Below are 27,559 nucleotides of genomic sequence, written 5' to 3'. Positions count from 1 at the left end.
CTATTATGAAGGTGTTATTTTCGCTGTTAAGATAGAGGACACGGGCGCATCGGCATGTAATTTCTTTATGCTAATAACGATATCCCCAATGTGTGCTGGTTGAGTTATAAAATAAAGGAAATTTCAATGCGCTTACCATTTGCCTCTGAATACCCCAGGACCATACATTCTTGAGTTGCATAGAGAACAGGTATCGTGTGGTGGGGGCCATAGTAGAGTTGACCTAAATCGATATTGCCGGAAACATGGAAATGGATTATTTGTTTTATCTGCATGCAAGAATATAAAGACCTTTATTTGAATTTAAAAATTACCTAGAAATGTTTATAATTATTTTGATAAATATGAGGAGAACAAAACTTCTGCATTATTTCTAAACACCGTTCTCCTTTACTCTTTATGTGAGGTCATAGCAGGTGGCAGTTGTTAGGTTGGATGTCCAATAATAATAATAGTAATTGGTTCAAAGGATGGGAAAGGCGCAGTATCTGTCACACTTGCTCTGTGGACCCCTGAACCGCGCCTTTAGAGAAGGAGGAAGGTAGGAGTGAAAGTCGAAAGAGCGAAAGGGGAGCCGCAGTGGAGGACTACGGTGTAATTTCGACCACCTGGGAAAAAACACGGTTTTCAAGCAGAAGCTGAGTATACGGCCACTTGTCCTATAGGTTGCCGACCATGATGTCAAGGCATACTCATTAGAACCGGTTTCAATGTAACCCTCTTGCGTCTATGAAAAATGGTTGTTGTATATAACAAATAAAACAATAGCGTTAATAGTGAATATCCTTTCATTTGACGTTATTTTGATGTCACCTTATGTAGTAACAAAACACGAATTCAAAAAGCCTCTGCAAAATTCGCTATTGCAATTCATGACCTCGTTTTGCCTTTGTGGACGGAACCGTGAAGGATATTAGGACACAATGCAGCAGTGAAATGAATTCCGAAATGGAAAGTTGCCGCGGTGTCGATCGAACCACGGTGGACATCTGTTCCTGGTCGCCATGTCCTTCATGGCACAGGTGACCGAGAGATAAGGTGAGAGGTGGACTGCTTCTCGCTGCAAAGAAGGTGCCGCAATAGCAGATAGGCGGTCCGGGGGTCAATGTAATGGTTTATCGTCTGTCGCCGGGGGCCAGCAACGAGGCCCTCGCTGTGAGACTGTCCATATGTTCATGTGTGGGATGGTTCATAGCGGCCAAAGAGGTGAACGTCTTGTCCAGGAGCCACGTGCGCAACGGGACGAGACAGGTGAAGTTGTAGACGACATGTTCACTATCAGCTTCCTGATTGCGACCGGAAGTCTAGTAATGCTCAAGCACAGGGCAATGAAACATTTGTGTTCCCAGTGCGACGCCAAGCGCCACTATGTCACTGCGTATACATAGGTGCGCTGCTGTCGTTTCAGCACTTACATCCATAATTCGACGAGCTGCAGTTCAGCTTGGAAGCGCTCTTGCAGCCAGCACATGAGGGTATACTGCATTCTGCTCTGCGCGTATGGAAGAACTGCTGTTGCCTAACCTGCCAAGACGACCTCTTGACAGAGCTGGCTGTCTGTTTGCGTGTAGTGACACACTTCGCTAAATTCCACGGTACTCTTGACAGCAAGCGTTTGATATGGTGCCACATGAAAACCTTCTCCATAAGATGGAATGTATGGGTGTGCCTTTTTTACCATCCGATGGATTGAAGCCTATCTTAGAGACAGACGTCAATATGTCGAAATTAATAAGACCCCTTTTAGCGTCAGTGTTCAATCAAGAGTACCACAGGGAAGTGTGCTTGAGCTGTTGTTCTAATAAATGTGAATGATTTAATTAGTGTTGTACCTACCGATGTATCTGTTAAGTTATTCGCAGACGACTGCGTTGTGTTTAAACAAACTTCATCCGGAAAAAACCACAGCTCTGTACAAAAAGAAATTTTCGCCTTTGATCAGTGGTGTCTTTAAATGGACTATGGAACTGAATACTGAAGAAACTCTTGTCTTACGAATAACGAAAAAAAAAATCTCCCATTTTGCTTCCTTACTGTCTTCACAGCAGTATGATTTTGGAAGTTGAAAAATATAAATATTTAGGTGTAAGTCTTGATAATAGGTTAAAATGGACAGCATATATTAGTAATATTTCTACAGCTGCATTACGAAAGCTGTGAGGTTCACGGAGAAAGCTAAAACCTACACGGGCACATATAAAAAAATTAGCTTATGAAACTTGCGTACGGTCTTCACTTGAATACGCTTCAGTAGTTTGGGATCCGTACACGAAAAAAGATATAATGCTTTTGAAAAAGTCAGCAGGAAAGCTCTTAGGTTAATATTAGGAGAATATAGAAGGGAAGGCTCTACTACACAGTTAATGGCTTTAATTAACATTAATACACCGTAAACCCGCAGAAAAATTGCCCGATTGACATTCCTCTAACAGATTACCAGGTAAAAATAAACTCAAGCTTCCAGAATGCATTAAGCGCCCACTAGTCAGAAGGACTCGCCTTGTTAATGAGCATTCCCTTACTCCCATGTTTGCCAAAACTAACAGTAATAAATTCAGTTTTTTCGCTAGAACAGTGGAAGATTGGAATTTGTTACCAGCATCTGTTTTATCCTCAGATAATGCAATACAACATCTATTTACCTGATAATATTGTTTTATGTATATTTTGTATTTGAGTGCTGCTAATATTGTATAATTTTATTCTTTTAATTATGTAACAATGTGAATGCACTCCTGCTTTGGCCAAGCAATGGCATGCATTATTTTCAAATAAATAAATAAGTCCGAGACAGACTCGACATCAGCATTCAAGATCAGAAATTGTCAGCAAGACTACAAGTTGACGCTTATCTTACTCTTCAGGAGATGCTTGAGTCTATCTGGCATGTGGACAGCGTACGTCAGCAGCAAGTGACTCTTTACCCCAAAACGGTACCTACCAAAGACGTTGCTTCAAGCAGGAAGCACGTTAGGCATACTACAAGCCCTACTCATGTTAACGACCGGCGAGAGCGCTGAAGCACGGCTACATCCGTGTTTAGCTGAAAACGTTCCGACGGCGTGCCGTTGGTAGGGAAAAGACAGACGCCTGCGTGCCCAGTGCGCTAACAGGTATGTAAGGGCTGCCAAAACAAGTGCCGGTCTATCTGCATGTCATGCCAGTTTGACACCATTGAAGCATAAAGACCCGACAGGCCTGGTCCATTTCTCGATAACGTCCCGACCTCCCATACGTTGTGTGCCAAGACGTCCAGCAATAATAAAAATCTCCTCCAAAGCAAAACGTTCCCAGCGAGACATTGGAAAGGAGTGGCTGCGTACCTGTTCTCAACAGCCAGTGATGGTTATTCGTCAGATTATTGCCTTAGATATCTGAACTGGCACGGCTATGCAGACTGTCGTCGATTATTGTGATAAATCAATGCAAATCCATTTTTGCCTAACATGATATTCCAGAAGTTGTGCTCTCAGACAACGATTCCCAGTCTTGCCATATGAATTCCCAAATTTCTCAGGAATACGAGTTCATAAACATGACATCAAGCCTCCCCTACCCTTAGAGCAACGGCGTCGCCATTTCAGCGGTTAAAATTACCAAATTTTCAATGAAAACGACCCACGTCCTGTACTTGGCAATCTTATCCTATAGGTCATATCCACTGAAAAATGTCTACTGCCCCTTTGAACTATTGATGAAAAGGGGATTGAGGACAAGCTTCCTCTAACTCCCAGAATTTTTGTTCCATGTTTGCCAGACACTTCGAAATTCCGAAACATAATACCGCGATCAGCAGTGGAGAGATTACGATAGACGACATGACGTACGGCAACTTCTAAACATTCTGAGAGTTGACGAAGACTGGCTTGGAGACCGGAAGCAAACAGGGAACGTGGTGGCGCCTGAAATCGAGCGCTGACCTAATATTACGGCACCGGGTACAGCACTGCACGGCGATCATCGAACCCATCCCTCCGTTTCACTCAAACCTGAGGAAGAGGGTTTGGGTTGAGGAGTTTAATGTCCGAAATCGACTAAGGCTATGAGAGACGCCGTAGTGGAGGACTCCGGAAAATTCGACCATCTGGGGTTCTTTAACGTGCACTGACATCGCACATCACACGAGCGCCTTGCTTTTCGCGCTCCCGAAAAGCGGCCGCCGAGGCCGGGATTTGATCCCGTGTTCTTGGGAACACTAGTCGAGCGCCGTGACCACTGCGCCACCCCGGCGGGGTAAACCTGAGGAAGGCTACCCAGAGAGACAGTCAAGGTGTCATGTAAGAGACATCTCTGTATAGCAACAGGCACACAGACACGTCTTCGGAAGATTCTTAAACAACCTGTTCTGACGCCTCTCATCAGCAAGCCAAGTGTGGATGTTGCGTCAATCATCCCGAGTAGCTGTATTTCTGTCGGGAGAGATAGAGGCAAGGAGTATGTAGCGGCTAGGCCGGCGGAGTTGGCTGTATTCAACGTTATTAAACTAGGTTATTTCTGCGTGCTCGTGCGACGTTCGCTTCGGCTGGCACGTGCCTCGTGTTGGTGCTAGTTTTCTCGAATAAGCCCGTTCTGCTGGCATTTCAACAGAGGGAACTGCGCCTGCGAGTCTGTTGATTATAATTTGTTACCACTAAGTTGTTGCACGTTACTAGTTCGGAGCTTGCGAGTCTGCCTTCCGGAATTTGTTAGCCCCTGCTTTGCTCGGACGGTCGGTTTTCACCTCACTGACACTGCGTAGAGATGTGTTTGAGCATGCCTACGCCAAAAGCGTCACGGGAGTTTTTGTCGCCTTAGACCAGACGAAGACTTTCGACTGCATCGAACATGACTACCTCCTTGCCATGCTTTACTCCTTTGGCTTCTCGGACGACTTCGTTCAGCTCCGGCGGGCCGTTTATACATGCTTTAACAGGGACCTTGTACTGAATTACTACATCGCTGGTCTTTCCCTGGGTCACGAACAGTGTGCTCCAGAGAGCCCCACTTTTGCCGTCCTTCTTCGTACTGGACTTCGACACACTAAACCATAGGTCTGCAACGGACCGGTAAAATTGAGGTCGTCCTCCGGTTAGACAGGAAACAATAGTCGTCTCCGCATAAGCGGAATTAAAGTGACAACGACTTCTTTATTTCATTTCCCAACATCTTTGCTGAATATGGATGTGCACCTTGAGCGCAGGCCAACAAGAGCAAAACCAAAGTGCTCAGCTTAGATCAGTTGCAATGCGCTCATACGCGACCGTGCGAATTGGGGACGCCGTATATGTTCGCGACGTGTTTTCTGAACAATGCGATGTTTCTTCCCGCTTGTGGGACGAGGTTATTTCGCAGGCAACACGTGAAATTTTCTGAAGCTGTACATTTCAACCTCACGCTCAACACAAATCTTGAAAAAGTGAAGACACGGTCGTGTGCGTTCGCTTTTTAACTGTCACTTGTCACGACAATCCCACACTGTAGAGCGAGTCCACTTGCATCGTAGGTTTGAACATTTGTTTCGGCGGAAGCTGTTTTTTACGCGCCACAGCGCACTCCGTCCGACGGGGAGGGAAGTCTCGTTTTGCCCGGCATCCCGACGTCGGCTGGAGTGCTCGCGTTGATGCTTGTGGTTGACACATAAATTTTAAATTGGTCGCACCTTGATAATTTAGTGGTTGAGTCCAGCTAGGCGCTTGTATAATAACTACGCACTACATCGGTCCACCGGTAGACAGACCTCTGCCTCCTAAGGCGCGGCATCAGGATGAAATCTGTTTTCAATGTGGATCTGCCAGGTATCAGCGTAGCCGACCTGCCAGCCATACATATTAGCGAGCTAGTGGCTTGCTGCAGGCTTTCGTCTGACGAACAGTGGTAACCGCTGTCTCAAATCAACGAGTGTGGGTAGTAAGTCTGCTGTCGAACAATGTGAGATAATTGATTGGATCAGGCGCTGCGGTGTGCTTTCTAAGCGACAGTTCTTTTCCCGATGGGATATCGTACCCAACAATAGTGTTCGTACCCAACGATCAGGCAAACTGTTGCCTCGAAGCCTCTCCCAGGTGTTTTTCGAAAGACATCAAGAGAAAACTGTAGCGGCTTGTATATACAATGTTTATCGTCCTCATTAACTTTAGAACCACGCGCTGCCACGGCTCCTTTGCCAGCTTAGTGTTATTCTGTTTTTGTTGTGGCGTTTCAGGCGCATCGCTGAGTCGTGTCGCACCCCCATCTGTGCAGTGTACTACATCTTGCAGAATCTGCTTCTCGTCATATGATAGTATCCCTTTGACCAATTACAAATGGATGGCGAGGAGCGGTTTCTGCATGGTTGGCATACTCGCTTCTTTCTTATACATGGAGGCATACACCGCACGTCAGCTGTTCTTTATTAACACGAATTTTCAATAGAACGCATTTAAATTGTTTTGTAAACCGCACAATGTGTCCTTTGATTTATTGCACGTGTGTCGTGCCTAAAGTGCATTTTATACATTCCTTTAACAAACTGATACACACTACCTCAACCATGTACTTGTTAGTGTCTCACCATCGTTGAGCAGCGCGCTGCTTATCTGGCTGACCCAGTAGCACCCTTTTAGTCTCTGCAAAACATCCTGATGGATGACTTATCGAAGTGTGTTTGGTATTCAGTATTACTCCGGTGTAACAGATGGATGTAGTTTTTCAATTATTTGAGGGTAGATGTGATTTTCTTCGATTGAAGGTAAATTTTACCAACGCAAAACGTAGCAAATCCAAGATGACAATAATCAGTTTTTCATACAAGTTAACCGGTAGCGATGACGTCAAGATGATAGCTCACGTCGAACGGAGGAACTGAAAGAAACCGTTCATAAATATAACATCCACTGATGCCGCTGATAAATTAAGAGAGATGAAATGTAGCAACCACATTTGTAGTACTTAGATATATTTCCGCAATGTAGCTGCTTTGCCTGTTTTGCAGATTCAGTAATGTATATGCCTGCTTATGTAGACAGATAATTAAAAAAGGCGCAGTTTCAAACAAAATGGTTCGCATTTATCCTTAGTATGGCGGTGAGCAAAGTCGAAACATGAACCATTCCTAACTTCATTAAATTAGTGTTTGAAACAACGAGTCTTTCTGTGTACTTATATCTTCTATCAGTGATGAAAACCAACAAAGCGCGTGATCCTCAGTTACAACTGAGGAAAACGGCAGAATAAGTAAGGCAGAAATTTAGCGAAACACACGCATTCAGTAATCGTATAATTCGTTCGGCTTTGGAGAGAAGGCAGCTAGCATAGACCATGACCCTCCCTTCGCCTTGGTTGTGTTGTGTCAGCACTGCACCGGTTCAATATCGGTAGGGGTCGATGCCAAATTAAGTAGAATAATAATAATAATAATAATAATAATAATCATCATCATCAGCCTGATTATACCCACTGCAGGGCGAAGGCCTCTCCCATATTTCTCCACTTAACCCGCTTCTGTGCTAGCTGTATCCACTTGACCCCTGCGAACTTCTTAACCTCATCCGCCCACCTAACTTTCTGCCGCCCCCTGCTACGCTTTCCTTCTCTTGGAATCCAGTTTGTTACCCTAAGCGACCATCGATTATCCTCCTTCGCACTACATGTCCTGCCCATGCCCATTTCTTCTTCTTAATTTCCACTAGAATGTCGGTAACTTGAGTTATTTCTCTGACCCACTCTGCACGCTTCCTATCTCTTAATGATACCCCTACCATTTTTTGTTCCATAGCCCTCTGGGTTGTCCTCAACTTAAGTAGAACTCTCTTGGTTAGCCTCCACGTTTCAGCCCCATAGTTGAGTACAGGCAAGATGCAACTGTTGTATACCTTCCTCTTGAGCGATACCGGTAAGCTGCTAGTCATAGTCATAATAAGTAGAATCAAAGTGATTTAAATTGGGGAGAGACGTCAGTAAGATTAACTGAAAACTCATATTGCTGGTTAGGAACCCACGTGTAAGAAATTTTGGTCTTTAGTTCAGTGAGAGAACGAGCAATCTGAAGAACCGGAGAAATAAAGAGCAGAGGCCAACGAAGCTGGGCGCATCTTTCGAAAACGGGAGCGCAGAAAGTATTGAACGGCTTGAATTTTAGCCGAATCAGGTCATCCTCCGGAGGTGTCAACATTGAGTCCAAGAATGGTGAGTTGGCGGTGACTAAAATGGCATTACGAAGAATTGAGCTGGAGGTCTGCTCTACGGAACACAGTCACGAGACTGGTGAAGCGTTCAATATGGGAAGAAAAATCAACGAGAAAACGACAATGTCGTCGAGGTGGCAGAGAGAGTTGTTCACCTAAATACGAGTAAAAGTAAGTCTGTATTCGGTCAATTGTCGCCGGGGTATGGAGATACCAACCGGCATGACTTTAGGCTAGTATAAGCCATCAGATTGGAAAAAATGGGTGTGTTTTCACAGTCGTGCTTGTCAACAGCGACTTGGTAATACGCGGAGCATAGATCAACAAAAGAAAAGAATTTAGCTACCTGGAGGTAATCTAGCGTATTATCAATTCTGAAAAGAGGGTACACGTGTTTAGCAGTGCTGTTGAGCTGGCGATAATCAACCAGAAGCGCGAGCTGCCGTCTTTTGTTTTAGCAAAACGAGTGGAGACGCCAATCGACTCTTCGAGGGTTCGGTGATAACTTGAGCGAGCATCTTGGAAAGGTCTTTCTGGTATACCTGGCCTTGAGCTCGAATATGCAACAAGGAGCGGGTGTCGTTGCAGTGTATGGAAGGCGCAAACACCACAGGCGCGACGGAGATCGTGCTGCCGGAGCAAAACTTCTTTGTGATTCATGACTGGTGCGTTACTATAACCTTTGCAAAAGAAGAATGTGGTGTCTGCAAAGGCATCTGCGCAAGGTGTCGATGTGGAACCCTTGAAATGTGTTGTATGTACATTCGCAATGAGTCAGGGCAATATACGTCAAATCGGGTTGCCTTTGCCGAGTGCAACACTTCCTAGTACGGATGCACTCGAGGGAGACCCAGGCATGTGCGAAGGGCCTGACGGTGGACAGCCTAGAGTGAGCGCAAAATAATCGTACAAATGTTTTAACTACGGCGTACTGTCCTCCAGGAATCCTAAACATAGTGATCTGTACAACTGCAGTATTGACTGAACCAATGGAAGTTAGCTCTATATTAAATAGGATGCAATGCAGGCTCCATGATAGATTGCAGGCTAATAGAATCCCTATAAAACGACCCATTTTTAGTAACAAATGATTTTGCCATTGATGCATACTATATAGGGAGTCATGGATTTGTGTGTAACTGCCATCGCACACTTCAATCGGGAAATGCTGAGTCCTTCCTTCTGAAGATAAGACGAAGTTATTTTTACTACCTGTTTAAGTCGCATGCTCTGGAGGCGCGCCAGAGACGAGGCCCAAATGCAGACATCATTGGTGTATATTGATATCTTAATGGTAAAAAAGAGAGTCCCTGGGAAGGTGATGAATATCACAATACACAAATAGGGCTGAGCACGCGCCGTGGGGTATGCCTCGATGTGTACAATGCACTGCAGTCCAGGCACTTTCCCGCAGAACAGGAAATGATGTATCAAGATAGCTCACTATTTACACAAACATGTGAACACCGACAGTTTTCAGTGCATCAAGAATGGGTTTATGGGCCGCGTTGTCGTTGGTACCTTTCACATCAAGATAGAGTACCACAGATATACGTTTCATTCCTTTGTGTTTAAGTGTGGACATGAAATCAACGAAGCTGTCATTAGCCGGCCATTTCTTTGGGAAATTATTTGTAGTACTTGAGGTACAACTCAAGGTGCGTCAGTATTCTTAAGTGAGCTTTCCCACGTAATGGCCATATATATTGGCTTCTAGAAAGTGAGCTCGAGCAGAAAATGTCCCCGGTTTTCTTAGGCATATCCGACGACTATATGTCAATTCTGGAGGAAGCACACCATCGAGGCAAGGGTGGCTAAAATCTTTAAGGAGGTCTTCCCAATCGTCATGGACAGTACGGGACAGAGCAGCGTATATGCTTTCATCTGGCCCTGATGAAGATGAAAGCCTACACCCCGCAAGAGCAGAGTGGAGTTCCTAACAAGAAAAAAAGACATCCATCACTGATTACTGTGAGGCGGTAGGAACAAGTTGGGAACCCGAAGTGGTTGCTGCCACTATTTATTTACACAAGTCAGTTGCTACGTCAATCTGCTTATGATCTTGATATACAGCCAAAACAAAGAATGAGTGTATTCGCCGTGCCGGCATACGAAGACCCAGCACAGTCCACCAGATGACGGACATGACGTTTCTAGGATCCAAGTGCTTCCAGAAGATTTTGAAGTGCTGGTCCGGCCGTCTGTTCATTCTTCGCTTGCATTCGCTATCAATTTTGTGCATTACGTAGCCATTCTCAAATCAGTAAACACTTGGTTCGTGTGTATTGCCTTTCTGCTCACCGCCGAATAGCACGTGGGTATTCTAGTCTGATATCAATGTCATTGTGTATTATAGATGACGAAATGTATTTACTGGCAACAGTAATAGCACTTGCTATATTGTTATCTAACCTGCCAGTGAAAGCTTCATGCACACATCAGCCATATGCTATTGAAATGCATCTAGTTCATGAGCATAAACTTAGATGGCGCGGACACATGAACTTGATTGATTTTGATGTAAGCAGGAATGTGTGCACTCCCACGGGTTTCTACATCGAAAAAGCAGTGAGCATGCCGGGTCAAAGAATGAGGAACTAATGACAGTTCCAGCAAAATGTTCTACGAACAGCGACGTAGGTAATTCGGAAGCATTGTCGGAAGCAAACAAGGCCAGATGCCTTCATTTGGCGTTGACTCTGGTAGTTCTCCATAGTAAGCGGTCGGCGTTGAAATCGCCAGTAATGATCCAAGGAGCCAGTGTTGTCTCCCTGATAGCCTTCAGCTTTTTCCGGCCCAACTGAGAGGAGAGAGAGACCTATGCTGCAATCATTGTGAAATGTGGAGTTCTTGTCGTCACTATGAAACATGCGTACGCTTTTCATTTGGAGGTGTGACTTGGCTTAAACGTACGTGTTCTCAGTGCGTTTTTACATAAAGACTTTGCGGTGCTCTCCGCGTGTAGGAGCAAGAAATTTTCGTACCCGGACAGCCTGATTGATTGAGATAAATTTAGGCTCGCAGATCAGCAATATAGGGAATTAGTTTACGAATCCTTAGAGCCACAAGCTTGCGATTTCACGCCTCTTGCTTTACATTTGGCAAAAGCGATGTTTCTGGCGCCCTCACGAAGCGAGGCAAGTTGACCAGCCTTTGCAGTTTTGAAGACCCTGAATTGCTGGACGGGTGGAGGCCTGTACCACTAAGACACTTCTAGCATATTTGGATTTCAGAGATTGAGGTAGAGATCGAACGGCGTTTACCATCATGCTTCCACGGACTCTGCGGCACTTTTCCAAAACATCAGGTTATCAGCAGAAACCGACACCTTTTCATGCTGCGAACACAAATACCAGGTTGAAATTAGGCATAAAAAAGAAAAAAAGCTTTTTTTAGCAGAAATACGTAGCTCGCACGAAGGGACTCACCGCGGGTCGCGCCGCCGCCTTTGATTGGCGAAGAGGTCGCGCGACGACCTTTTGAGGACCTTAAAGCTGCCGATGTCGTTCCGTTGTCATGCTGCGTGTTAATCATGCCCACAAACGATCGGCCCTTCGTTTGTGGCGAGCGCAAGTTTTGCATGCGAATTTGCTGTGGTATAGAACAGGGCATTTTGAAAAGTTTGTGCTGCATTATTAGCAGAAACTATATGACCCTGAGTGGAGCCTCGGCGGGCATATTCCTGATACGGAAGGGAGCAAACATTGCACTAGCCGACTGCTCCGTCTCAGGTCTCCCGCCCCGCCAAAAAAGTTCACCACAAAAAAAGGGCTGATCGTTTTCGGGCGCAATCAGCACGTAGCGCAACGACGGAGCAGCAACGGCAGCTTCGCATCGTTCTTAAAAAAGGCGCATGGCATGGTATTCCGAATCCTGCTTTGAGTTTCAGGTGTCGTGCATTAGTGAAAGGAAGAATGTTATGGAAATGGTGAATCAGTACACAGCTGACAGCAGACAAATTAACAGTAAGCGAAGCGCGGTTGCCGAGCTTAGCGATGCATCGACTAAGCTATTGTGCTGGAGACAAAGTCATATAAGCATAGGGTGCTGTATGCGTAATGGGACATTTAGCAGAAGTAGAGAAGCTTTCCCTTTTATTATGCGCTCACAATATTGTTATATGGTGTACCATAATGGCATTTAGTAAGTGAAGAAAGAAGTGTCTGGGCGTATGGACGAAGACGAAGATAAGTGTTGAGTTGTGCGGCTAAGCGGCGCCTATCGATTTCAGAGTGGTGTTACACATCGGTGCGTGAATTCCACTCGTAACATCTTTAATGGGGGTGAAATCATCGATCCCCGTGCAACAGGCTGGATCTCCGCAGTGGACGCCACATCGGTACCGTCACCATGTCCACAGACCCCAACCTCTCCACGGCCGCCGCCCCAACGGTCGTGATGGCACAACCCCGGGACCCGGGTACCTTCTGCTGGATCAACGACGTTGACGTAGACGACTGGTTGCTCCTCTACGAACGAGTGATGTACGCCAACTGCAATAACATTCTTGCGCGAGCTCACCCGACCGACTTTAATTTTCTTTGCCACGAGGACCTCAAGTTGCACAAACACAGCCTGCTTGTTGAGCCCCCTCTTGTCAGATCGATGCACAGGCAGATGAGAATTGTGAGCTTCAGTGTTTAGCTAAGCATTTACGCCTAATGTTTCTGCAAAGCTTATGGTGAGCCAGTGCAGTGATTTAATCTATTAAGGGCGTTGCACGAATATTTGTCACGACCCATCTTTCACCACCTTAGAAACAGCGGTTTGCACTTGAGATGAAAAACGATGATGTGGTCGCTTGCATGAAAGCGCTGTTAGACCAGACACGACCCTGTGCCGAAGCAGAGTGGCAGGCTTTGGAGAATCTGGGGGTGATGCCTTGCTTGGTACGCAATTTCGATTTGATGCTCAATTGATGCGTATTATATATATATATATATATATATATATATATATATATATATATATATATATATATATATATATATATATATATATATATATATATATATATATAAAGGCATATGAACTCAACCGAGAGGAAATACTGGAGGGACGTCCACGAAAGGAAAGCATAGACCGTCGAACAAGCCTGGTACTCACCTACACGAGTAACCCCTCCAACGTGAACACAATCCTGAGGAAACATTTCAACATTCTAGAACAGAGCGAACGTCTCTACAATATTTTCACGACTCCTCCCCAGGTTGTCAACAGACGACCGAAAAACATCCGCAACATCCTAGTCCACTCAAAAATAGGTAATAAGCCACCGTTGGGGTGCCGGCCTTGTGGAAAGAGTAGATGCCAGGTGTGCAGGCACATGCGGACACCAAGGTGCGCAACAAGCACAGCGTGACATTTTAAGTAGAGAATAGATGGTAACTTTTATTTCGATGCCTCAAACGTTATATATCTCCTAGAATGCGGTGTATGCCTCATGCAGTATATAGACAGCTACCCCTCTACGAATGCGGTTTAATAATCACCGTGCTCATGTACGCTCTCTCCCCAACCTTCCTTTTTCAAAACATATCAACCAGAAACAGCATTCAATCGACTCAGTCAAACTAACAGTTCTTCAGGGGGGATTCAATAATACTTGGGAACGGGACCAGCGTGGGTCATACTTTAAGTAAAAGTTTAGGACAATTAATACTGGGATAAATGAAAACATTGGGCAATGTCGTCCTAACGAGCCCTGCAAGTTTAATGCTAAGCACATATATCAATCATTATCCCTTGACAGTTTTCCTCCGTTTTTTTTCTTCCGACCTCCCCCCCCTTTTTTTCCCGCTTCTTTGATACCCTCCACATCCCACTTCTCGTAAAAACCTTCTTCATGCTTGGCGCTCACATCGTTTCGCGAAAACCTCAAAGTATGTCACCATTCTACTGTCCCCCATATTTTTATTTTTTTATTTCTTCTTTTCTTTCTTTGAGGTTCGTCTCTCGTCGCGAGTTGCTTACCGCTCTAAGCGCTCTCGAACTTTACTCGCAGCTGTCAGGTTCTTCTAACCAGGAATGTCCACCTGGTTGTCTTGTTTTTTTTTTTTTGTCTTTTCATCCTGTTGGGCCGCGGGTCGGAGAAAGGGTGGGGAGGATAACAGGTAGAGCAGAGAAAAAGAAAAAATCTTCAAAGCCAAGGCCTTGACCATCGATAGTTGACCACTACTCCCAAAAATCTCCTTCACGCTTGGCGCTCCCATCTTTTAGTGAGAACGGCAAAAACTTTTTTCACCATCTGCAGCAAACACGTCCCCCCACCTGTCTTTTTTGTTTTTATTCTTTCTTTTTTCTTTCGCAGGTTGTTCCGCGGCTGCCTGTATTGTTTACTGTATTGTATATTGTATTGTATATTGTATTGTATCATGAGGAAGGCCGGTCTGGACGAGTCTTCAGCTGGAGTGAAGATTGCTGGAAAACGTATCAACAACCTTAGATATGCGGATGATACCACTTTAATGGCAGAAAGTGAAATGGAACTCAAGAGACTTCTGATGCGCGTACAAGAAGAGAGTGGGAAGTTTGGGCTTAAACTGAACATTAAAAAGACGAAGATCATGGCGTCTTGCCCTATCAAGTCCTGGAGCATCAATGGACAAGAAGTTGAAGCTGTGACAGATTTTCTGTTCTTGGGCGCCAAGATTACCTCGGAAGGAGACTGCAGCCATGAAATTAGGAGACGCCTGCTTCTGGGAAAGAGAGCAATCGTTAGCCTTGACCGCCTAGTAAACAGCAGAGACATTAGTCTGCCAACCAAGATCCATATAACCCGTGCTATGGTCTTTCCAGTTGTGATGTATGGATGCGAGAGTTGGACTGTGAAAAAGGCTGACCGCCGAAGAATTGACGTGTTTGAATTATGGTGCTGGCGAAGACTCTTAAGAGTTCCTTGGACTGCCAGAAGATCAAATCAGTCGATATTGTCGACCATAAACTCTGACTGCTCATTGGAGGGTCATATTCTAAAGTTAAAGCTCAGCTACTTTGGTCATCTGATGAGAAGAGAGGAGTCGCTGGAGAAAGATTTGATGTTGGCAAAGGTTGAGGGTCGCCGGAGAAGGGGTAGGCAGCGAACGCGATGGTTAGATGGCATTCTTGAGGCATTGCAGATGAAGCTATGTGATGTTCAGAAGATAGTGAGAGACCGGAAAGCGTGGCGTGACATGGTCCATAGGGTCACGAAGAGTCGGACACGACTGAACGCCTGAACTGAACTGAACTGAACTGTATTGTATACAGATGACTCCCGGCGGCTGGTGCCTTGGGTGGATCACCCTTTGAGCCTTGCTTGCTCTCCGCACCTGTGTGTGTGCGGAGAGCAGGCACACAGGTGTGTGTTGTGCGTGCCCAGCTGGTTCACCTGTATGTGCCGATATTCTGTTTGTATCACGCCTTGCCAACACTGTAAGAAGACGAACAAGAATCATGTACCCTCAGTCTTGAGAAAGGCAGGGCTCCTGCCGAAACGTCGACTCCAAATAAACTTGGAAACAGTATGAAGCAATTTTTCACTTATATATATATATATATATATATATATATATATATATTGCGAGCCTTCTGTGGACCTGCTCTCATTTGTACATGCCATGATCTTCTTCTTTCATTTGTACATACCATCATCATCGTCCCGCGGCGCCGGCTCCGGCGCGCGCCTGGGTTCGTGTTCGGATAAAACGCTAGACAAGGCTTCACTGTCCTTGCAGTCACGACCTCGCCGTCTCGACCAAGCCTTCTTTTACAAGTGGTGGAGGTGAAATTTGATCCCCTTGCTGCTGTGGGCCCTGCCTCTATCTGGAGCTACGTTCCGGTCGCCGTTTGGCAACTGCCACCATCGCTATGTCTACCGACAGTACCCAAGAAAGGCCGGACCCTCTACCTCGGCTGCACCACCCCCTCCGACTGTGCCCACACGACAGCGCGACCCCCCGCTGTTCGCTAGTCGTCGCGATGAAGACGTCGATGACTGGCTTGTCACCTATGAACGCTGCAGTGCCTACAACCGGTGGGACGATGCCCTGAAATTTCTCAACATCTCTTTCTACCTTATTGAGGTCGCCAGCACTTGGTTTGTCAACCGCGAGCCCCACACAACTAACTGGACCACCTTCAGACAGCAGTTCCGACAGTACTTCGCCGACCCGGCAGTTCGGACTGAGATCGCGAAGACCAAGCTCGCTTCACGCCTTCAAGGTCCTGATGAGTCATATGCGTCTTACATAGAGTCCATACTTGCACTCTGCCGGCATATTAGTCCCACCATGGCGGAACCTGAACGAGTTCACCACGTCTTGAAAGGAATCAATTCTACGGCGTATAACATCCTAGTTGCTCAGAATCCTTCAACTATTGATTCCATTATTACGACTTGCCAACGCATCGACCAGCTGCAGTCCTCCCGATTGCAGCCCGCCAACGCTACTGTCCCGACCTATGCTGATCTTGACCTGCGGGCACTTATTCGAGCCATCATCCGCGAGGAGCTCCGGGCCTGAAGCCTGTCTGTCGACACGGGTGCGATCACTCTTCCGCAACATTTAATGACGCCGGTCTCCGCAACATCATCAAAGAAGAGCTGGCAACAATCACCGAACCTATGACATCTGGCCCTCCGGCACCCCGCTCTTGAAAGGAATCAATTTTTCGGCGTATAACATCCTAGTTGCTCAGAATCCTTCAACTATTGATTCCATTATTACGACTTGCCAACGCATCGACCAGCTGCAATCCTCGCGATTGCAGCCCGCCAACGCTACTGGCCCGACCTATGCTGATCTCGACCTGCGGGCACTTATTCGAGCCATCATCCGCGAGGAGCTCCAGGCCCTCAAGCCTGTCTGTCGACACGGGTGCGATCGCTCTTCCGCAACATCTAATGACGCCAGTCTCCGCAACATCATCAAAGAAGAGCTGGCAACAATCACCGAACCTGACACCTGGCCCTCCGGGACCCCGCTCAGTACCGACTTACGCGCACGTCGCAGCATCCCCCCCCCCCCTGCTTTAGTTCCCCCGCATCAACCGGCACCAACCTACAATCACGATAATGCAATAGCAACGGCTCAACCTGCACCACCCTATTACGCACCTTGGCGCCCCTCCCGACCAATTTGCTATTACTGTGGCATTAGAGGACATATATCCCGCGTCTGTCGTCGCCGCCTCCAGAACGAGCGCTGTGGTTACGATACCTTTGAAAGTGACATCCCTTCAACGTCATATTATCAACACCGGTTTATTCCTAGCCCACCTCAAAGATCATCTCCACCTCCAGAATCCTCGTCTGAGCCTCGTGGAACCCATGCATCCCGACAACGGTCCCTATCCCCATACCGCCGCTCAGTTTCCCCTCTCCGACCCGCAACAACTATCCCTGTCCGCCATCCGGAAAACTAAGCGTTGCAGTTTGCGGAGGTCAAACTGCACTTTACGAACTTACCAAAAGTCCTCGAGATCGCCCGTGTAATGTGATTTCTGTTTTCGCTGAAGGATTACCAGTCGAAGCATTGATTGATACAGGAGCTGCAATTTCTGTCATTCACGCTGATTTGTGCTACCGTTTGCGAAAAGTGACGACACCGCATGATGGGCCTGAGCTCCGTGGAGCCAATGACGACCCTTTGCGCCCTTTAGCAAAGTGCACCGTACGAATTGTTATTGACGGCGTTCGCCATCATGTGCAGTTTTCTGTGCTCTCACCATGTGCGCCTCTGATCATTTTAGGATGGAATTTTTTGTCAACCGCTTCGGCGTTAATTTCTTGTGGCGACCGTCTTATCCATATGACAGACAGCGATTTTTCATCTTAAGTTTCTGAACGACATCATCCCCTCGTTGCCGCCGCTGATACTGTTTTGCCTCCTCAGTGCGAAAAACTGCTTGCCGTTGTTTCTGACCACATCACTGACGGGGACGTACTCATTGCACCATCTTATCGTCATCTTGCACGCGGTATCGCCTTCCCGTCTAGTCTTGTGAGGTTCTGCAACGGCTCAGCGACAGTAGCGGCCACTAACACTTCACGTGAATTCCTCGTGCTCCCAAAAGGAACTTCTCTCCCCTGCATGGTGGATGTTCAACCTTTGTCCTTGATGGTGCTCACCGCCCCTCTGCCTCAGCGCCGTGTTTCGCCAGACGTCTCTCTTTCTGTTCTCACAAAGATTATTAATCCTAACCTCACGCCGAACCAACGCCAAGAACTGCTGACATGCTTCGACACCACCAAGCCATTTTTGATGCCACTTCCCCACCACTTCCCCACCACTGGGACGGACTAGTGTTGCGCACCATCGCATCATTACTGAAGGTAACTCTATCGTTCGCCGACGGCCTTATCGGGTTTCCCTCTCTGAACGACAAGTAATTGAAGAAAATGTAAATGACATGCTCCATCGCAATATTATTCGTCCCTCGACAAGCCCATGGTCCTCCCCAGTAGTGTTAGTCAAAAAAAAAGGACTGCTCGGTACGCTTTTGTGTTGATTACCGGGCACTCAACAAAATTACCCGCAAAGATGTATACCCAATGCCAAGAATTGATGACGCCCTTGACTCTCTCCAAGGCGCCGAATAATTCTCGACTTTGGAACTCCGCTCAGGTTATTGGCAAATACCTATGCACGAGCACCTTAAAGAAACTCCCGATGGTGTTTACGAATTTAATGTTATGCCTTTCGGACTTTGTAACGCACCAGCGACATTTGAAAGAATGATCGATACTGTGCTTCGTGACCTAAAATGGAGAACCTGTTTATGTTACTTGGATGATAGTGTCATCTTTTCGTCAACTTTTAACGACCATCTCACGTGCCTGAATGAGGTCCTCACGTGCCTTGCTTCAGCGGGCCTTCAGCTCAACACCAAGAAGTGCCACTTTGCACAGAAGGAAATTAAAATATTGGGACATCTGTCAGCCATGACGGCATTCGTCCAGACCCTGAAAAAATCATCGCGGTCTTGTACTTTGGTCGTCCACAACGGATTACAGAATTGCGCAGTTTTCTCGGCCTGGCATCTTATTTCCGACGTTTTATAAGGCATTTTGCAAGTATTGCTGCTCCACTTCATGAACTACTTAAAGCACGCAACCCTTTCGTGTGGACTGAACAGTGCGAAGCCACTTTTAATAATCTGAAGCACGCCCTCACATCAGACCCTGCTCTTGGCCACTTCAGTGACAGCGCTCCAACCATCCTGCACACTGATGCAGTGGTCTCGGTCTTGGAGCTGTACTCCTGCAGCGCGATGCAACTTTGCGTGAGAAAGTGATTGCCTTCGCCAGTCGGACTATGACTCCAGCTGAGAAAAACTACACCATTGCCGAGCAGGAGTGCCTTGCCGTCGTCTGGGCTGTCCAAACATTTTGCCCTTACCTATATGGTCGGCATTTCACAGTTGTGACCGATCACCATTCTCTTTGCTGGTTGTCTTCGCTCAAAAATTTGACAGGCCGACTTGGCCGTTGGATTCTACGCCTGCAAGAATACAATTTAGACGTCACTTATAAATCGGGTCGCCAACAACAAGACGCTGAAGCTCTTTCTCGCTGTCCACTTTCGGAATCGGCTTGCTGATTTTTCTTCCAAATGCATTTCCACCTATGACCACAGCCGACCATCTCTTTCCCCGACGTATATCACAACAGTTTCATTTGATGACTCTGAAAACAAACACGCTCTCCGCTCACAGAATTAGCCGATGCCTACTGCCGACCCATCATCGACCGCCTTATTGGCGCTTCGGACCCACCCAATGCTCGGCTTCGCCGGCAACATCGCAATTTTAAGCTCGAAGATGGCATACTACTCCGCTTCGTGTATTCCCTGATGGAACTCGCTGGATCCCAGTTGTGCCGCGTGTGCTTCGCCCACGTATACTGGCGGCTCTCCACGATGACGCTACTGCAGGTCACCTTGGTGTTGACAAAACCTACGACCGCGCGAAAAAACGAGTCTTTTGGCCTGGCCTATCTTCCTGCGTTGCCAAATACGTCGCATCCTGCCCTCTGTGCCAACGTCACAAACGGCCGACGTCTTCGCCCGCTGGCCTTCTACAACCTGTTCCCTGTCCCGCCACGCCATTCGGCGTAGTGGGCATCGACTTATATGGTCCCCTACCTCTCTCCGATGGGGATAACCATTGGATTCTAACAGCTGTCGACCACCTTACACGCTACGCTGAGGCAGCACCTGTACCGACCGGTTCCGCTCAAGAAGTAGCAAATTTCTTTTTGCGATCGATTGTATTGCGTCATGGCGCTCCTCGGGTGCTCCTAAGTGACCGCGCGACGGCCTTCTTATCGGCAGTCGTTGCCGAAGTTCTTCACGCGTCATCCACCCTTCATAAGGCAACCTCAAGCTACCGTCCCCAGACTAACGGGCTGACTGAGCGATTTCACCGCACCTTATCGGATATGATCTCCATGTACATCAAACCGGATCATCGAAATTGGGACACTATTCTACCATTCGTCACTTTTTCCTATAACACAGCAGTACAGCGGACTGCCGGTTATTCTCCATTTTTCCTCGTTTATGGCCGTCCTCCCACTACAATTCTCGACGCTTCCTTCTCTACGCCCGACTACTCCACATCAGTACCTACCCAGTTCTTATCTCGTGTGGCCAGATGCCGTCATCTTGCCCGCCTCAACACAGCAGCGTGCCAGGAAGACCGCAAGAGTCGCTACGATTCTACGCATTGCGTGGTCTCTTACCGTCCCGGTGACGAAGTACTGCTTTATACACCACTGCGCACCCCTGGCCTTAGTGACAAATTCCACCACCGCTACCTTGGTCCCTACGAGATCATCAGCCAAACTTCTCCAGTTAACTACAAAGTCATGCCTGTTGATCCCCCAGCCGACCGACGCCACCGTGGAACTGAAATTGTTCATGTTTCTTGCTTGAAACTGTTTGTGCGCCGCGGTATATCGGTTAATTAGGAGCGGCCAGGCTGGCCGCTTCCGACCCCCCGGGCAGATTGTGCGAACCTTCTGTGGACCTTCTTTCATTTGTACATGCCATGATCTTCTTCTTTCATTTGTACATACCATCATCATCGTCCCGCGGCGCCGGCTCCGGCGCACGCCTGGGTTCGTGTTCGGATTAAAACGCTAGACAAGGCTTCGCTGTCCTTGCCGTCACGACCTCGCCGTCACGACCTCGGCGTCTCGACCAAGCCTTCTTTTACAATATATATATATATATATATATATATATATATATATATATATATATATATATATATATATATATATATATATATATATATATATATATATATATATATATATATATATATATATATATATATATATATCGCTTCCTCAAATTAGGTTCCAGCGGCTCTTCCTGGTAGAGGAGAAATTGCTGCTTTAAACGAACCAGCAAAATTATTCTGAATGCGTCATAAGAAGCAATCTGCTATTGACGGAGCACTCAAAAGGAATGAAACAAGGAACCAATATACTACATATTCCATAATTTCCCTGCACGTCTTTTTCATCCTGTTTTTGATCTCATCCAAAGTTATATCAAAGCTATGCTCATATGAAAGCATTTAGAACAAAGATCATTCCTCTGTGTTAAATGCCAGTCTGATTGCTGCTCAACACGATCCCTTGAAAATATGACTAAAGGAATGAAACATGAAAGAGATATTAAACTGAATTTATGCTATTCTTGACAAATCTATTTAGTCTTTATCGGACGAAGCAACTGCTGCCAGTGACGTGTTTAAACCATGCATGCGCACTGTCAAATCGAGTTTATATTTTACACTCTGAAAGGTTGTTTCCCAACCCAACTCTCTCCGAAACGTGCTCCCCGATCGTCGAGCAGGGGATTTGTGTTTACCTCATGGCAACATGGGCATACTTCCTCACTTTCCTGACAAGTCGTTTGGTATATTTCTCGAACTCTTTTGTAACCTTTGAAAGTGCACAGCTCTCGCTCTCGCACTTGCTACCGTTCTACAAATTTAACGCTATCAGATATCTCAGATATATCTTTCTGGAATACGTTTTTTATTTGACACGCATTTCAAATGGCCGCCTCATTTGGATTGCTTACGTTGAAGGTTTGATTCTTACGTGAGGTGCAAGGAAATGTATTATTTACCACTATCAGCTATTCGTCGCCGTTTGGAGAGAGGAGTTTATATTATGTACCAATAAACGTTAGGTTATGTAGCCTACTGCATTAGAGAAGTAGAAAAGCAGATACGGCTGCAATGAACAGGGGCCCCTTTGGGCGACTAAACACCTTATTTGACTCTTTTTGTCCGTCTTTATCCCTCTTTGCTGCTCTTTGGCTATCGTTGTGTCCCTTCATCTGTGCTCTTCATTATTTGCTTGCAGCACTTTGGAAGCAAGGACCCAACTTTAGCCATTCATGAAGGATAGTTAAACATGCTCCTCCTAGTACCGTCGTCTGCACGTCACGTAATCATGGCGCAAGAAGATGAGATGTGAAAAAAATGTAAATTGATCTTGATATTTAAAAAGCTCCAAAAAAACATTCCTTAATTTAGAATTGTCCTTTTAGCCTTACGCTGATTGCAACATCGACGCTTTGTTGGTGTTCTCCTCTAATTTGATGGCACATACCCACACGGGGGTATTGGCCGAGAATTGTGGTGCAGAGATATTATAATTTGAGATGGATGATTAAATCGAAAAATAAATAAAATATTACTAGGGAATGAAGAAGCAAAGTAAAATATGAAAAGCCAGAATAAAAAGGATAATTAATATCGCACGCAGTAGGAGAAAGCTGGTATTTGTATTTACAGATTAAAAAATTCAAAGCATATTAGCAAGGCAGAAATTTTGATTCTGTTAAAAAGTTTTGAATTGTGCTGAAAACAAGCTTTTGGCTGTACCCAAGCATGGTGGCACCGAACTAAAATAAAATTTGCCTGCTCAAATTAACACCAAGTGTTGCAACTCCTTCTCCAAATGCCGTTTTCTCATCATGGCAAAACGGCGGAAAACTAGCAAGAAATGATCTATTGTTTCCAGTTCCCCGCAGAATGCGCAGACGGGAGTAAGAGCCAAGCCAGACCTGTGCATATTGTCACGGTGTGAAGTCTCTGATCAGAAGTCACCGCGGGACACAGGAGTAACAGAAGTCACAGTGCGGCAGGAAACTAGCAGGCCCGCTTCGACAGAAGAACTTCAGTTTCTTCGCCTCGAGGAGACGAACGTCGGTTTCTTCGCCTCGAGGAGGCACACGCTCGCGATCAGCACAGAGGGAAGACAAAGAATGCAGCGTGTCATTGCCCCCCGGGTACAAGAAGCATCGTCCCGATGCTGGGAGTGTGGGTAGAGATAAAAAAAACCATTGCACGAAGGGCAGTTGCTCACGCACAGAAAGAGTCAACACTATCGGTCGTAATACGGTTTCAGGCGGACCACGTGGACCACGTCCGGGAGCGTGGAGCGTCGGGATTTTTAAATCCATCAGGAACAACCTCATAGTTTAGGTCCCCAACTTGGCTTACCACTTTGTACGGGCCAAAGTAACGACACAGCAGTTTCTCGCTGAGGCCTCGTCGACGTACAGGAAACCAAACCCAGACACGGTCTCCAGCTGTGTACCGGGCGTCACGGTGTCGGAGGTTGTATCGTTGGGCATCGCGGCGTTGCTGATTCTGAATTCGCAGCCTGGCCAGCTGACGGGCCTCTTCGGCGAGGTGCAGAAAGGTGTGAACATCTGGTTGTTGGTTGCCGTCGTCTAGATGTGGTAACATGGCATCAAGCATTGTGGTCAATTCGCGGCCATGGACCAGACGGAAAGGTGTCATGTTCGTTGTTTCCTGGACCGCTGTATTGTATGCAAAGGTAACGTACGGGAGCACTTCATCCCACGTTTTGTGCTCTACGTCGACGTACATTGAGAGCATGTCAGCGAGTGTTTTGTTCAAGCGTTCGGTCAAGCCGTTCGTTTGAGGATGGTAAGGTGTTGCCTTCTTGTGTTCAGTATGACTGTGAATTAAAATCTGCTGCAGCAATTCGGCTGTAAATGCGGCTCCTCTGTCAGTAATCAAAATCTCCGGTGCGCCATGGCGCAGGACAACGCAATTGATGAAAAACTTTGCAACCTCTAAGGCAGTACCGTTGGGTAGAGCGGAGGTTTCCGCGTATCGTGTAAGGTAATCCGTGGCAATAATGACCCACCGGTTACCGGAGTGTGAAAGGGGAAATGGTCCCAGCATGTCCATGCCAATCTGCTGGAAAGGCCTCGACGGTGGGTCTATTGGCTTCAAGAGTCCGGTGGGCTTAGTCGGCGGCACCTTACGACGCTGACAGTTGCGACACGTTTTCACATAGTGTGAAACGTCTGAGTGAAGTCGAGGCCAGTAGTACTTTTCCTTGAGCCTTGCAAGCGTGCGGGTGACTCCCAAATGTCCAGAGGTTGGTTACTCGTGGCAAGCTTGTAAGATTTCATCACGTAGACACATAGGTACAACAATCAGGTACGGCGTTTGGCTGGAGGAAAAGTTTTTCTTCATGAGGACACCATTGCGCACACATAACGATGACAGAGCACGCTTCAAAGCTCTCGGAGCGGTTGTACATGTACCGTTTAGATAGTCCATGATGTGACGAAGTTCGGGATCTGCAGATTGTCTTTCAGCGAGGCACTCTGTGCTTATGGCATTTAGCAGTGTGGCCTCATCAGGAATTTCATCGGAGGGATCTACAGGGGCCCGTGAGAGGCAGTCTGCGTCCGAATGCTGACGGCCAGATTTGTAAGTGACAGTTATGTCGAATTCCTGTAGTCGTAGACTCCATCTTACAAGACGGGTTGAAGGGTCCTTTACGGTTGCAAGCCAGCATAGGGCATGGTGGTCAGTTACTAACTTGAATGGTTTCCCGTAAAGGTATGGCCGGAACTTCGACGTCGCCCACACAATGGCCAGACATTCTTTCTCTGTTGCGAAATAGTTCGATTCCGCTTTAGATAGACAGCGACTGGCGTAAGCGATTACACGTTCTTGGCCGCCCTGGATTTGAACTAGAACGGCGCCCAGGCCTATGTTGCTTGCATCGGTGTGAAACTCCGTGTAGGCGTTTTCGTCGAAGTGAGCCAATATGGGAGGTGTTTGTAAGCGGCGTTGAAGCTCTTTGAATGCTTGTTCCTGTGGTGCGTCCCAAGTGAAAAGCGTGTCTGTCTTTGTTAGACGTGTTAGGGGCTCGGCGAGTCGAGCGAAATCTTTGACGTAGCGCCGGTAGTAGGCACATAAGTCAAGAAATCGTCGAACAGCTTTCTGGTCTTTGGGCAGAGGGAAGTTGGCAATAGCTGTCGTTTTGTCTGGATCCGGCAGGCCACCAGCGTGGCTTACGACGTGCCCCAAGAACTTGAGCTCCGTATAAGCAAAATGACATTTCTCGTTCTTTAACGTGAGGCCAGAGGATGTCATGGCTTGCAAAACAGTTTCAAGGCGCCGAAGGTGCTCCTCGAACGTTGGAGCGAAGACCACAACGTCGTCAAGGTAAACGAGACATGTCTGCCACTTGAGATCTGCAAGTACGGTGTCCAAAACCCGTTGGAAAGTAGCTGGAGCAGAGCAGAGACCAAAGGGCATAGCCTTGAACTCGTAGAGCCCATCCGGAGTAATAAACGCCGTTTTCTCGCGGTCCCTCTCATCGACCTCTATTTTCCAGTATCCGGATTTCAAGTCTATTGCAGAGAAATATTTCGCGGAGCAGAGACGATCCAAAGCATCGTCGATGCGTGGCAGGGGATAGACGTCTTTCTTTGTAACTTTGTTTAGCCGGCGGTAATCCACATAAAATCTCAGCGTACCATCCTTTTTCTTCACAAGAACGACAGGTGCAGCCAATGGACTCCGTGAGGGCTGGATGACATCGTCGCGAAGCATCTCTTTCACTTGGCGGGTGATAGCGGCGCGTTCAGTCGGATACACTCGGTAAGGTGACTGTCTGAGAGGTGGCACGGTATCATCCGTAAAAATGCGATGCTTGGCGAGATCGGTTCTGCCAACACGTGAAGAGTTGGAGAAGGTCGCCCGATAGCGCTGGAGGAGCTGGTTCACTTGGCGATGCTGCAGTTGAGAAAGCGCGGGGTTAATGTCCAAGTGTAAATCGGTGGTAGGCCTCTCCATTTCGGTCAATGACAGCTTCGCAAGTCTAGAGGCTTTTCGAACATGCGTGATACCGCAAATATGGGCCACTACAATCCCAGTGCTTAAATGCTGGTGCTCACCGCCAAAATTTGTGAGTAGGACGTCTGCTTTGCCGTCTTCGAGGCGAACGACTCCTCTGGCTACAGCAAGACTGCGTTCGAAAAGTATGATCTGTTTACTCTCCACGAAACCTTCAAAGTTTCGCAGTGTATTCGCAGCCACAGACGTCATCACGCTGGAACGGGGCGGAATAGTGACGTGATCATCAAGGATGTGCAGTGCTGTCGGTCGCTCTGAAGCACTCTGTATTGCGTTCTCAGTCGATAAGGTCACTGACTTAGTCTGCAGGTCGATAACGGCTCCATTCTCTGCTAAGAAATCCATGCTAAGGATGACGTCGCGGGAACACTGGACAAGTACGACGAAGGTTGCTAAGTACGTTTCTTCTTGCACAGTTGCCCTAGAAGTGCAAGTACCGGTCGGCGTTATCAAGTGGCCTCCGGCGGTACGAATTTGTGGGCCTGTCCAGGGTGTAGTTACCTTTTTCAGAGTGGCGGCGAAAGGCCCACTCATCACAGAATAATCGGCGCCGGTATCCACAAGCGCTGTCACGTCGGTTCCGTCCACTGAAATGTTGAGGTCGGCGGTTACGGCTGTGGTGTTGCCGGAACGTCGCGGGGTCCGGTCACGGCTGCGGTGTGGTACTAGCTGATTTCGTGTCGTCGGAGAACTGGAGCGCCGAGGCAGTGGATCATTGTGGGGCGCGTCGTGTCGTCGTGAAACGGAGTGGCCATCCGGTTGCAGCGGTGGAGGAGCTTGAGAATATCGTCGATGAGCAACCTTCCCTCCAAAGGTTGCCGCGTCTAGTTTTCCCGATGGGGGCTAGGGGAGCGGACCCGCGTCAGGCCGGCATTACCACGTGTCTGCGAGGAGTATTGGTGCGGTGAAGGCGACCGCGAGTAGTCATAGGGCGTTCCGAATGATTCAGCCAAGTACGCCTCAATGGCAGGGGGTCGTTCACCACGCTGCGGCTTTCGCGCGTCGGCGCTAAATCCCGGCAGACCCATTCGTCGGTAATAGCAATCGCGGAACAGGTGACCAGCTTCGCCACAGTGGAAGCACAGCGGGCGATTATCGCGAGTGCGCCAGACGTCGCTTTTGCGTGGGCGCACCTGAGAAATTCGAGCGGGAGGTGCTTGACGAGTGTATGCAGGGGCTGCTTGGTGCTGACTGGGAGGTGGATGCTGACTGGGAGG

General features: G+C 47.3%; 1 protein-coding gene across 1 annotated transcript in view; it reads right to left on the bottom strand.

Moving 5' to 3' along the window:
* LOC146170778 (uncharacterized) overlaps positions 1-27,559 on the bottom strand; it is a 103,530-nt gene that overhangs the window by 12,352 nt on the left and 63,619 nt on the right. The window contains exon 4 of the mRNA XM_084586783.1: positions 137-223. Within this exon, the coding sequence (XP_084442909.1) occupies positions 137-223 (87 nt within the window). The remainder of the gene's footprint in view (positions 1-136; positions 224-27,559) is intronic.

Source organism: Amblyomma maculatum, unplaced genomic scaffold (assembly GCF_055883805.1).
Source record: "Amblyomma maculatum isolate TAMU_Amacu unplaced genomic scaffold, ASM5588380v1 scaffold_48, whole genome shotgun sequence".
In the NCBI taxonomy this organism is placed as follows: Eukaryota; Metazoa; Arthropoda; class Arachnida; order Ixodida; family Ixodidae; genus Amblyomma; species Amblyomma maculatum.
Note: the sequence above shows the minus strand (reverse complement) of the source record. Positions and strands in the feature narration are given on the sequence as shown.